The sequence below is a fragment of the Neodiprion virginianus genome, chromosome 6 (assembly GCF_021901495.1).
Source record: "Neodiprion virginianus isolate iyNeoVirg1 chromosome 6, iyNeoVirg1.1, whole genome shotgun sequence".
NCBI classification, from domain to species: Eukaryota; Metazoa; Arthropoda; class Insecta; order Hymenoptera; family Diprionidae; genus Neodiprion; species Neodiprion virginianus.
Window position 1 is genome coordinate 2874413 of NC_060882.1, and position 12308 is coordinate 2886720.

The 12308-nt window shown below is 40.2% G+C and overlaps 1 protein-coding gene across 4 annotated transcripts; it reads left to right on the top strand.

Annotated features, from left to right (window-relative positions):
• Positions 1-8972: 8972 nt before the first annotated feature.
• On the top strand, positions 8973-12171 carry LOC124308291 (splicing factor 3A subunit 2). Of its 4 annotated transcripts, none has more exons than XM_046770910.1 (3): positions 8973-9332; positions 9676-10242; positions 10333-12171. In XM_046770910.1, exons 2-3 carry the CDS (start codon positions 9697-9699, stop codon positions 10606-10608), a joined length of 822 nt encoding a protein of 273 aa, XP_046626866.1. In that variant the 5' UTR covers positions 8973-9332; positions 9676-9696; the 3' UTR covers positions 10609-12171. The 4 variants fall into 4 exon arrangements, with proteins under 4 accessions (XP_046626866.1, XP_046626868.1, XP_046626865.1 ...); XM_046770912.1 differs by lacking the exon at positions 8973-9332 and adding an exon at positions 9360-9510; XM_046770909.1 differs by lacking the exon at positions 8973-9332 and adding an exon at positions 9360-9474.
• Positions 12172-12308: the final 137 nt, after the last annotated feature.

Here is a 12308-nt window from a genome sequence, read left to right on the forward strand (position 1 = left end):
GAATCGGAGACCAAAAATTTTCGCCTCAAAAATTGAAGAAAAAGTAAGGCTAACCCCTTTGCATTTTTTGCGAAAATTTTCGCGATTTCAAAAAATGCTGGAATAGAATAATTATATCACTAATCCGACGTAATTTTGCGAGAGAAATCGATTGGGCGCAGTCCCAATACGCTGCGATCAACGCATCAAAAGATACAGCTAAAAAACGAGAAGCCGAGTTTTCCACAATTTTCAGCAGATGCTTTCTCGCTCGCCATTTCTCACCTGCTGGTCCTACGCTCTTTTCGCTGCGTTTTCTGAGTTCCTCAGGGTCCAATTAGTCTGGTAAGGGTCGTTTAAATCGAATCGGAGACCAAAAATTTTCGCCTCAAAAATTGAAGAAAAAGTAAGGCTAACCCCTTTGCATTTTTTGCGAAAATTTTCGCGATTTTGAAAAATGCTGGAATAAATTCTTTCTGGCACTATTCCGACGTAGTTTTGCGAGAGAAATCGATTGGGCGCTGTCCAAATACGCTGCGATCAACGCATCAAAAGTTACAGCCAAAAAACGAAAAGCTGAGTTTTCCACATTTTTCAGCAGATGCTTTCTCGCTCGCCATTTCTCACCTGCCGGTCCTACGCTCTTTTCGCTGCGTTTTCTGAGTTCCTGAGGGTCTAATCAGTCAGGTAAGGGTCGTTTAAATCGAATCGGAGACCAAAAATTTTCGCCTCAAAAATTGAAGAAAAAGTAAGGCTAACCCCTTTGCATTGTTTGCGAAAATTTTCGCGATTTCAAAAAATGCTGGAATAGAATAATTATAGCACTAATCCGACGTAATTTTGCGAGAGAAATCGATTGGGCGCAGTCCCAATACGCTGCGATCAACGCATCAAAAGATACAGCTAAAAAACGAGAAGCCGAGTTTTCCACATTTTTCAGCAGATGCTTTCTCGCTCGCCATTTCTCACCTGCTGGTCCTACGCTCTTTTCGCTGCGTTTTCTGAGTTCCTGAGGGTCTAATCAGTCAGGTAAGGGTCGTTCAAATCGAATCGGAGACCAAAAATTTTCGCCTCAAAAATTGAAGAAAAAGTAAGGCTAACCCCTTTGCATTTTTTGCGAAAATTTTCGCGATTTTGAAAAATGCTGGAATAAATTCTTTCTGGCACTATTCCGACGTAGTTTTGCGAGAGAAATCGATTGGGCGCTGTCCAAATACGCTGCGATCAACGCATCAAAAGTTACAGCCAAAAAACGAAAAGCTGAGTTTTCCACATTTTTCAGCAGATGCTTTCTCGCTCGCCATTTCTCACCTGCTGGTCCTACGCTCTTTTCGCTGCGTTTTCTGAGTTCCTCAGGGTCCAATTAGTCTGGTAAGGGTCGTTTAAATCGAATCGGAGACCAAAAATTTTCGCCTCAAAAATTGAAGAAAAAGTAAGGCTAACCCCTTTGCATTTTTTGCGAAAATTCTCGCGATTTCAAAAAATGCTGGAATAAGTTAATTATAGCACCAATCCGACGTAATTTTGCGAGAGAAATCGATTGGGCGCAGTCCCAATACGCTGCGATCAACGCATCAAAAGATACAGCTAAAAAACGAGAAGCCGAGTTTTCCACAATTTTCAGCAGATGCTTTCTCGCTCGCCATTTCACACCTGCTGGTCCTACGCTCTTTTCGCTGCGTTTTCTGAGTTCCTCAGGGTCCAATTAGTCTGGTAAGGGTCGTTTAAATCGAATCGGAGACCAAAAATTTTCGCCTCAAAAATTGAAGAAAAAGTAAGGCTAACCCCTTTGCATATTTTGCGAAAATTTTCGCGATTTTAAAAAATGCTGTAATAAATTAATTGTAGCACTATTCCGACGTAGTTTTGCGAGAGAAATCGATTGGGCGCTGTCCTAATACGCTGCGATCAACGCATCAAAAGATACAGCTAAAAAACGAGAAGCCGAGTTTTCCACATTTTTTAGCAGGTGCTTTCTCGCTCGCCATTTCTCACCTGCTGGTCCTACGCTCTTTTCGCTGCGATCTCTGAGTTCCTGAGGGTCTAATCAGTCAGGTAGGGGTCGTTTAAATCAAATCGGAGACCAAAAATTTTCGCCTCAAAAATTGAAGAAAAAGTAAGGCTAACCCCTTTGCATTTTTTGCGAAGATTTTCGCGATTTTGAAAAATGCTGGAATAAATTCTTTCTGGCACTATTCCGACGTAGTTTTGCGAGAGAAATCGATTGGGCGCTGTCCAAATACGCTGCGATCAACGCATCAAAAGTTACAGCCAAAAAACGAAAAGCTGAGTTTTCCACATTTTTCAGCAGATGCTTTCTCGCTCGCCATTTCTCACCTGCTGGTCCTACGCTCTTTTCGCTGCGTTTTCTGAGTTCCTGAGGGTCTAATCAGTCAGGTAAGGGTCGTTTAAATCGAATCGGAGACCAAAAATTTTCGCCTCAAAAATTGAAGAAAAAGTAAGGCTTACCCCTTTGCATTGTTTGCGAAAATTTTCGCGATTTCAAAAAATGCTGGAATAGAATAATTATAGCACTAATCCGACGTAATTTTGCGAGAGAAATCGATTGGGCGCAGTCCCAATACGCTGCGATCAACGCATCAAAAGATACAGCTAAAAAACGAGAAGCCGAGTTTTCCACATTTTTCAGCAGATGCTTTCTCGCTCGCCATTTCTCACCTGCTGGTCCTACGCTCTTTTCGCTGCGTTTTCTGAGTTCCTGAGGGTCTAATCAGTCAGGTAAGGGTCGTTCAAATCGAATCGGAGACCGAAAATTTTCGCCTCAAAAATTGGAGAAAAAGTAAGGCTAACCCCTTTGCATTTTTTGCGAAAATTTTCGCGATTTCAAAAAATGCTGGAATAGAATAATTATATCACTAATCCGACGTAATTTTGCGAGAGAAATCGATTGGGCGCAGTCCCAATACGCTGCGATCAACGCATCAAAAGATACAGCTAAAAAACGAGAAGCCGAGTTTTCCACATTTTTCAGCAGATGCTTTCTCGCTCGCCATTTCTCACCTGCTGGTCCTACGCTCTTTTCGCTGCGTTTTCTGAGTTCCTGAGGGTCTAATCAGTCCGGTAAGGGTCGTTGAAATCGAATCGGAGACCAAAAATTTTCGCCTCAAAAATTGAAGAAAAAGTAAGGCTAACCCCTTTGCATTTTTTGCGAAAATTTTCGCGATTTCAAAAAATGCTGGAATAGAATAATTATATCACTAATCCGACGTAATTTTGCGAGAGAAATCGATTGGGCGCAGTCCCAACACGCTGCGATCAACGCATCAAAAGATACAGCTAAAAAACGAGAAGCCGAGTTTTCCACATTTTTCAGCAGATGCTTTCTCGCTCGCCATTTCTCACCTGCTGGTCCTACGCTCTTTTCGCTGCGATCTCTGAGTTCCTGAGGGTCTAATCAGTCAGGTAGGGGTCGTTTAAATCGAATCGGAGACCAAAAATTTTCGCCTCAAAAATTGAAGAAAAAGTAAGGCTAACCCCTTTGCATTTTTTGCGAAAATTTTCGCGATTTCAAAAAATGCTGGAATAGAATAATTATATCACTAATCCGACGTAATTTTGCGAGAGAAATCGATTGGGCGCAGTCCCAATACGCTGCGATCAACGCATCAAAAGATACAGCTAAAAAACGAGAAGCCGAGTTTTCCACATTTTTCAGCAGATGCTTTCTCGCTCGCCATTTCTCACCTGCTGGTCCTACGCTCTTTTCGCTGCGTTTTCTGAGTTCCTCAGGGTCCAATTAGTCTGGTAAGGGTCGTTTAAATCGAATCGGAGACCAAAAATTTTCGCCTCAAAAATTGAAGAAAAAGTAAGGCTAACCCCTTTGCATTTTTTGCGAAAATTCTCGCGATTTCAAAAAATGCTGGAATAAGTTAATTATAGCACCAATCCGACGTAAATTTGCGAGAGAAATCGATTGGGCGCAGTCCCAATACGCTGCGATCAACGCATCAAAAGATACAGCTAAAAAACGAGAAGCCGAGTTTTCCACATTTTTTAGCAGGTGTTTTTTCGCTCGCCATTTCTCTCCTGTTGGTCCTACGCTCTTTTTGCTGCGTTTTCTGAGTTCCTCAGGGTCCAATCAGTCAGGCAAGGGTGGTTCAAATCGAATAGGAGAGCAAAAATTTTCGCCTCAAAAATTGAAGAAAAAGCAAGGCTAACCCCTTTGCATTTTTTGCGAAAATTTTCGCGATTTTGAAAAATGCTGGAATAAATTCTTTCTGGCACTATTCCGACGTAGTTTTGCGAGAGAAATCGATTGGGCGCTGTCCAAATACGCTGCGATCAACGCATCAAAAGTCACAGCCAAAAAACGAGAAGCTGAGTTTTCCACATTTTTCAGCAGATGCTTTCTCGCTCGCCATTTCTCACCTGCTGGTCCTACGCTCTTTTCGCTGCGTTTTCTGAGTTCCTGAGGGTCTAATCAGTCAGGTAAGGGTCGTTCAAATCGAATCGGAGACCAAAAATTTTCGCCTCAAAAATTGAAGAAAAAGTAAGGCTAACCCCTTTGCATTTTTTGCGAAAATTTTCGCGATTTCAAAAAATGCTGGAATAGAATAATTATATCACTAATCCGACGTAATTTTGCGAGAGAAATCGATTGGGCGCAGTCCCAATACGCTGCGATCAACGCATCAAAAGATACAGCTAAAAAACGAGAAGCCGAGTTTTCCACATTTTTCAGCAGATGCTTTCTCGCTCGCCATTTCTCACCTGCTGGTCCTACGCTCTTTTCGCCGCGATCTCTGAGTTCCTGAGGGTCTAATCAGTCAGGTAGGGGTCGTTTAAATCGAATCGGAGACCAAAAATTTTCGCCTCAAAAATTGAAGAAAAAGTAAGGCTAACCCCTTTGCATTTTTTGCGAAAATTCTCGCGATTTCAAAAAATGCTGGAATAAGTTAATTATAGCACCAATCCGACGTAATTTTGCGAGAGAAATCGATTGGGCGCAGTCCCAATACGCTGCGATCAACGCATCAAAAGATACAGCTAAAAAACGAGAAGCCGAGTTTTCCACATTTTTCAGCAGATGCTTTCTCGCTCGCTATTTCTCACCTGCTGGTCCTACGCTCTTTTCGCTGCGTTTTCTGAGTTCCTGAGGGTCTAATCAGTCAGGTAAGGGTCGTTCAAATCGAATCGGAGACCAAAAATTTTCGCCTCAAAAATTGAAGAAAAAGTAAGGCTAACCCCTTTGCATTTTTTGCGAAAATTCTCGCGATTTCAAAAAATGCTGGAATAAGTTAATTATAGCACCAATCCGACGTAATTTTGCGAGAGAAATCGATTGGGCGCAGTCCCAATACGCTGCGATCAACGCATCAAAAGATACAGCTAAAAAACGAGAAGCCGAGTTTTCCACATTTTTCAGCAGGTGCTTTTTCGCTCGCCATCTCTCTCCTGTTGGTCCTACGCTCTTCTCGCTGCGTTTTCTGAGTTCCTCAGGGTCCAATTAGTCTGGTAAGGGTCGTTTAAATCGAATCGGAGACCAAAAATTTTCGCCTCAAAAATTGAAGAAAAAGTAAGGCTAACCCCTTTGCATTTTTAGCGAAAATCTTCGCGATTTTGAAAAATGCTGGAATAAATTCTTTCTGGCACTATTCCGACGTAGTTTTGCGAGAGAAATCGATTGGGCGCTGTCCCAATACGCTGCGATCAACGCATCAAAAGTTACAGCTAAAAAACGAGAAGCCGAGTTTTCCACATTTTTCAGCAGGTGCTTTTTCGCTCGCCATTTTTCTCCTATTGGTCCTACGCTCTTTTCGCTGCGTTTTCTGAGTTCCTCAGGGTCCAATTAGTCTGGTAAGGGTCGTTTAAATCGAATCGGAGACCAAAAATTTTCGCCTCAAAAATTGAAGAAAAAGTAAGGCTAACCCCTTTGCATATTTTGCGAAAATTTTCGCGATTTTAAAAAATGCTGTAATAAATTAATTGTAGCACTATTCCGACGTAGTTTTGCGAGAGAAATCGATTGGGCGCTGTCCAAATACGCTGCGATCAACGCATCAAAAGATACAGCTAAAAAACGAGAAGCCGAGTTTTCCACATTTTTTAGCAGGTGTTTTTTCGCTCGCCATTTCTCTCCTGTTGGTCCTACGCTCTTTTTGCTGCGTTTTCTGAGTTCCTCAGGGTCCAATCAGTCAAGTAAGGGTGGTTCAAATCGAATAGGAGAGCAAAAATTTTCGCCTCAAAAATTGAAGAAAAAGCAAGGCTAACCCCTTTGCATTTTTTGCGAAAATTTTCGCGATTTTGAAAAATGCTGGAATAAATTCTTTCTGGCACTATTCCGACGTAGTTTTGCGAGAGAAATCGATTGGGCGCTGTCCAAATACGCTGCGATCAACGCATCAAAAGTTACAGCCAAAAAACGAGAAGCTGAGTTTTCCACATTTTTCAGCAGATGCTTTCTCGCTCGCCATTTCTCACCTGCTGGTCCTACGCTCTTTTCGCCGCGATCTCTGAGTTCCTGAGGGTCTAATCAGTCAGGTAGGGGTCGTTTAAATCGAATCGGAGACCAAAAATTTTCGCCTCAAAAATTGAAGAAAAAGTAAGGCTAACCCCTTTGCATTTTTTGCGAAAATTCTCGCGATTTCAAAAAATGCTGGAATAAGTTAATTATAGCACCAATCCGACGTAATTTTGCGAGAGAAATCGATTGGGCGCAGTCCCAATACGCTGCGATCAACGCATCAAAAGATACAGCTAAAAAACGAGAAGCCGAGTTTTCCACATTTTTCAGCAGGTGCTTTTTCGCTCGCCATTTCTCTCCTGTTGGTCCTACGCTCTTTTCGCTGCGTTTTCTGAGTTCCTCAGGGTCCAATTAGTCTGGTAAGGGTCGTTTAAATCGAATCGGAGACCAAAAATTTTCGCCTCAAAAATTGAAGAAAAAGTAAGGCTAACCCCTTTGCATTTTTAGCGAAAATCTTCGCGATTTTGAAAAATGCTGGAATAAATTCTTTCTGGCACTATTCCGACGTAGTTTTGCGAGAGAAATCGATTGGGCGCTGTCCCAATACGCTGCGATCAACGCATCAAAAGTTACAGCTAAAAAACGAGAAGCCGAGTTTTCCACATTTTTCAGCAGGTGCTTTTTCGCTCGCCATTTCTCTCCTATTGGTCCTACGCTCTTTTCGCTGCGTTTTCTGAGTTCCTCAGGGTCCAATTAGTCTGGTAAGGGTCGTTTAAATCGAATCGGAGACCAAAAATTTTCGCCTCAAAAATTGAAGAAAAAGTAAGGCTAACCCCTTTGCATATTTTGCGAAAATTTTCGCGATTTTAAAAAATGCTGTAATAAATTAATTGTAGCACTATTCCGACGTAGTTTTGCGAGAGAAATCGATTGGGCGCTGTCCTAATACGCTGCGATCAACGCATCAAAAGTTACAGCCAAAAAACGAGAAGCCGAGTTTTCCACATTTTTCAGCAGATGCTTTCTCGCTCGCCATTTCTCTCCTGCTGGTCCTACGCTCTTTTCGCTGCGTTTTCTGAGTTCCTGAGGGTCTAATCAGTCAGGTAAGGGTCGTTCAAATCGAATCGGAGACCAAAAATTTTCGCCTCAAAAATTGAAGAAAAAGTAAGGCTAACCCCTTTGCATTTTTTGCGAAAATTCTCGCGATTTCAAAAAATGCTGGAATAAGTTAATTATAGCACCAATCCGACGTAATTTTGCGAGAGAAATCGATTGGGCGCAGTCCCAATACGCTGCGATCAACGCATCAAAAGATACAGCTAAAAAACGAGAAGCCGAGTTTTCCACATTTTTCAGCAGGTGCTTTTTCGCTCGCCATTTCTCTCCTGTTGGTCCTACGCTCTTTTTGCTGCGTTTTCTGAGTTCCTCACGGTCCAATCAGTCAGGTAAGGGTCGTTCAAATCGAATCGGAGAGCAAAAATTTTCGCCTCAAAAATTGAAGAAAAAGCAAGGCTAACCCCTTTGCATTTTTTGCGAAAATTTTCGCGATTTTGAAAAATGCTGGAATAAATTCTTTCCGGCACTAGTCCGACGTAGTTTTGCGAGAGAAATCGATTGGGCGCTGTCCTAATACGCTGCGATCAACGCATCGAAAGTTACAGCCGAAAAATACGGAAATTCACGAGTACTTCTTCAGCTGTTCTATTTCCGTCACCGAGGTCCCAATAAGTCAAAACGAAATCCTACAAATAGCTCCGAGTCGAAAAAGTGTCTGAGTTAAAAAATCGGAAATAAACAACGCTAAACCTCCTGACTAATGCATCAAAAGATCTGACTAGAACACAAAATCTGTACACGGCCATCAGAAAGGTGCGAAAGAAAATTCACAAATTTGTAGCTACGAAGTCTCAGCTTCTCATTTATTTTGTCTTAATTCTATTACAAGTGTTTACGTGTCAGTGTATAGTAATTTAACAACTTGCCACATAGTATCAAGATTATACTCCAAGTTTTGACTTGCGTAGAAGTCCGACGCACCTCTGCAGGATTGTAAACATTATGTATTGTATTGTATTGTTACTACTTTATGTATCTTGCATCGAAATAAATAAGCATTGGATCCTTTCCACATTATATTTCTCTTTTGTTAGATGTTGGTCCCACAACGATTTAAACGCCCTTTTTGGAAACCTTAAGTCTAATCAGTCTGTGAACAGTCATACAAATAGACCCTAAGACAAACAGTCTTTTGTTTCAAAAATCACAAAAAAAAGTGCATAAGACCCTCTGGGTATTAGGGTAAAAGTTTGACGATTCCGAATATCGCTACAATAAATTCTTTCATGCTATTGCATTCCATCAACCTAATTGCGCGAGTGGAATTGAGTACGTACTCGACGGAAATCACGAGAAAAGTAAGGCTAACACCTTTTGATTTTTCATCGATTCATCTTTTACAGATTTTCAAAAATGCTGAAATTGATTCATTCGGACCCTATAACGATTTCATTTTCGAAAGGACTCTTTTGCGTACAGTCTCATCTCGCTGTGAGCAGCGGACTAAAAGTTACGGCCGGAAAACATGAACTTTCTCTGTATTATGTTTGTGTGTTCTCCACTATTGGTCTCACGATGTTCTCGATGTCTTTTTTTTATATTACCGTCGGTGAATCACACGAAGTTTTCTCTGAGGATACTATGAAAGACCATTAGATTAATTCTTCGTAACCACGGTCTTAACATTTGACCCGAGAGTGAGATATACTATATCACTATACTTATTTCATCTGTATTATACGCCGGGTATTTGCGAAAGAGGAGTATTGCACCTGCAGCGATATATAAAAAATTCTGTCAATATTGAGACATTTTGAATAAGGCTACAGTGCAATTATAGTATAAAGCAACGAAAAGTCGATTTTCAATTAAGGTTAGTATCGATCTTACATGCATATTTCTATCATGTAGCTATCGATTACATGCAGTCGGTGCAATGGTTGAAGTTTCATAGTTGACACGCTTGCGGTAACGTCTCGATGCTCGAAATATCATCACTTTTTAGAAATTTATAGGTTTACATACTTTTTCTAAAAGACTTTAAATTCAAGGTGCTATTATTGAAACCTGATTGAAACTTAAAACACCATAACCTAACTTTTAGGAACAGAACGCGTCCACAATGCTTTAAGCCGCATGATTAACTGACGCATTTTAGGCTAGTGCACATTTTTATCAGTATCACTTTTAGAATACTAATAGCGTGAAATATTCAGATTTTTTAGAACCCAGCCAATATGGATTTCCAAAATAGGCCAGGTGGTAAAACTGGGGGTGGAGGAGTGGCCTCCTGGTCAGAAAGTAATCGCGACCGTAGAGAGCGCCTTCGACAACTTGCTCTGGAAACAATTGATTTAAACAAGGATCCCTACTTTATGAAAAATCACTTGGGCTCATATGAATGCAAGCTTTGCTTGACGCTGCACAACAACGAAGGAAGTTACTTGGCGCACACACAGGGTAAAAAGCATCAGGCAAATCTAGCTAGAAGAGCTGCGAAGGAAGCTAAAGAAGCCCCGCAAACTCTTGCTCCTGAAAAACCGAGAGTTGAACCAAAAAAATTTGTCAAAATTGGTCGGCCTGGTTATAGGGTGACAAAACAGAGAGATCCAGAATCTGGTCAGCAAAGCTTACTTTTTCAAGTTGACTACCCAGAAGTTGCTGACAATGTGATACCACGACACAGATTTATGTCTGCATATGAACAACGAGTTGAACCCCCAGATCGTAAATGGCAATACCTGCTGTTTGCTGCCGAACCGTACGAGACTATCGCGTTCAAGGTAACTTGCTTACAGCAATGGATTACAGAATGTTTCAGACAGATTTCCTCCTTTCTCATTTGAATAATATTTGCAATGTTTCATCATCAGGTTCCCAGCAGAGAAGTAGAGAAGGCTGAGGGCAAATTTTGGACACATTGGAATAAGGACACGAAACAATTCTTTCTTCAATTTGCATTCAAAAATGAAAAACCATCAATTGGTAAAATTCCACCTCCTCCCGTTCCACTTATACGGCCAGGGATGGGAGCACCTATGATGCCTGTTCCACCGCCACCAAAACCCCCAATGTTCAATCCGGTACCCCCGCCCCCTGCATTATTGGCTGGAATGCAAATTCCACCTCCACCACCTCATCTGAATTAAATAAAATTTAGTAGCTGTGTGGATAAAGCTGAATATTTTTATCCTTTCAATGGTCATTCATCCATCAAGTGTAAGTTGCACTATCACAGAATAGGACAGAGATTGGTTCTGAAGTTACGACAAAAATTTGAGGTTGGAAATGGAAGTGGTGTAGTCTACAGAGCTCCTATGTGTTCTAGTTTTCATGAATATTTCTTGTCATCTTCCTACAAAATGATGCTGCAGATGCAATATTAATATCATGGAGGAAGAATGTAATAAACCAATCTTGATTTTTTTTAACCAAGACAAAATGTGAGAGTGACCCGAACTTTCCAAAGGATTTCAGGTTGGAATATATTGTTTCAAGGTGTACTCCAATTGTAAACATGTCACCAATGCATCGATTTATAAGAGGTATTGCAAATGGTACTGATTCAATTGTGCTTCAGCAAGTCATTATTATACAAAATATTCATGAAATTCACGCGTTTGAATGTATCAAAATTTTATATTACAACAACGGTACAATGAAATGCAGGTTTCAATTACCTACCACGTATCATACGTGGCGGAATGTGTACACCCGCAGCAATTGATTCTATCATTGACAACTTAAATTCTTCATCTAACGGCATTGTGACAAAATCAACCACCTTGAAAGTACATAGAGTGAATTAAGTTCACACCGGCGTCATACATCAGCAAAACTTGCTGTCACATTCGGCAACGCTAGTGTAATCCTGATTACAAGCATAGACTGTCTACCATATTTTATTATAGGTACATCTCATGATATCCGTAGTATAGTATAATATAAAAGCTTGAATAATTAAGTATCGTTATAACATGACCGATTATTACTGCTTATTCGTTAGTATAATTTTCTCCTTACAAGTTTTTCTCTCACACTAGGCATCATTGTTATTACTAGTATCATATATTCTTAATCACAGCTTAAATTATTAAATCACCAATGGAGTCATATAATTTACGAGGAAGAGAATTTGTTGATTACGAATGAAGTCATTGCTTGTGCAATTTTTTCACGACACTGCCTTTGCGTAATTGTAAATTTTGCAACAAATGGTATGGAATGTCCAGAATTACTTGACGTTTGTAACTTATGTTGAATTTACATTAAGTATGATGCACATATATATATATATATATATCTGTATACTCTCTATGATTGATCTTAACGATTTTGCATAAGCTGACAGCTGTTTTCATATTTTTACTAGCCCCATAACAAACTAATACAGCGTTTTATGATAATTTATCTGTGGAGAATTTTTCCATCATGTTACACTAATACAATCACCAATTGGAATGGAGTGTCAGTGCATCAAGTCTGATATATGAAGTGTACTAACAATAAATTTCATAATCCGTACAAACTAATGAGATGTGACTACATAGAATTAGATATACCTATAATGATTGCGAACTTTCAAAAATCGAACTCAAATGAAGACTTATATACTATTTGGAATTTTCAACACTACCACTACATTATATAAAAATAACAATCGACATAATAAAAAAATATTTTAGGTGCAAAATAAATGCTTGTTTCTTGAACCAGTTTTTTTTACTTTGTTTCTTTTACTTATGTCGTGTTCTCTCTGTTTACGTTCTTTCGTACTAACAGTAGCTAAGGTAGATGTACCTGCAGCAGTATTCTTATGCTTATAATTTTGAAAGCAGTGCGACTTATC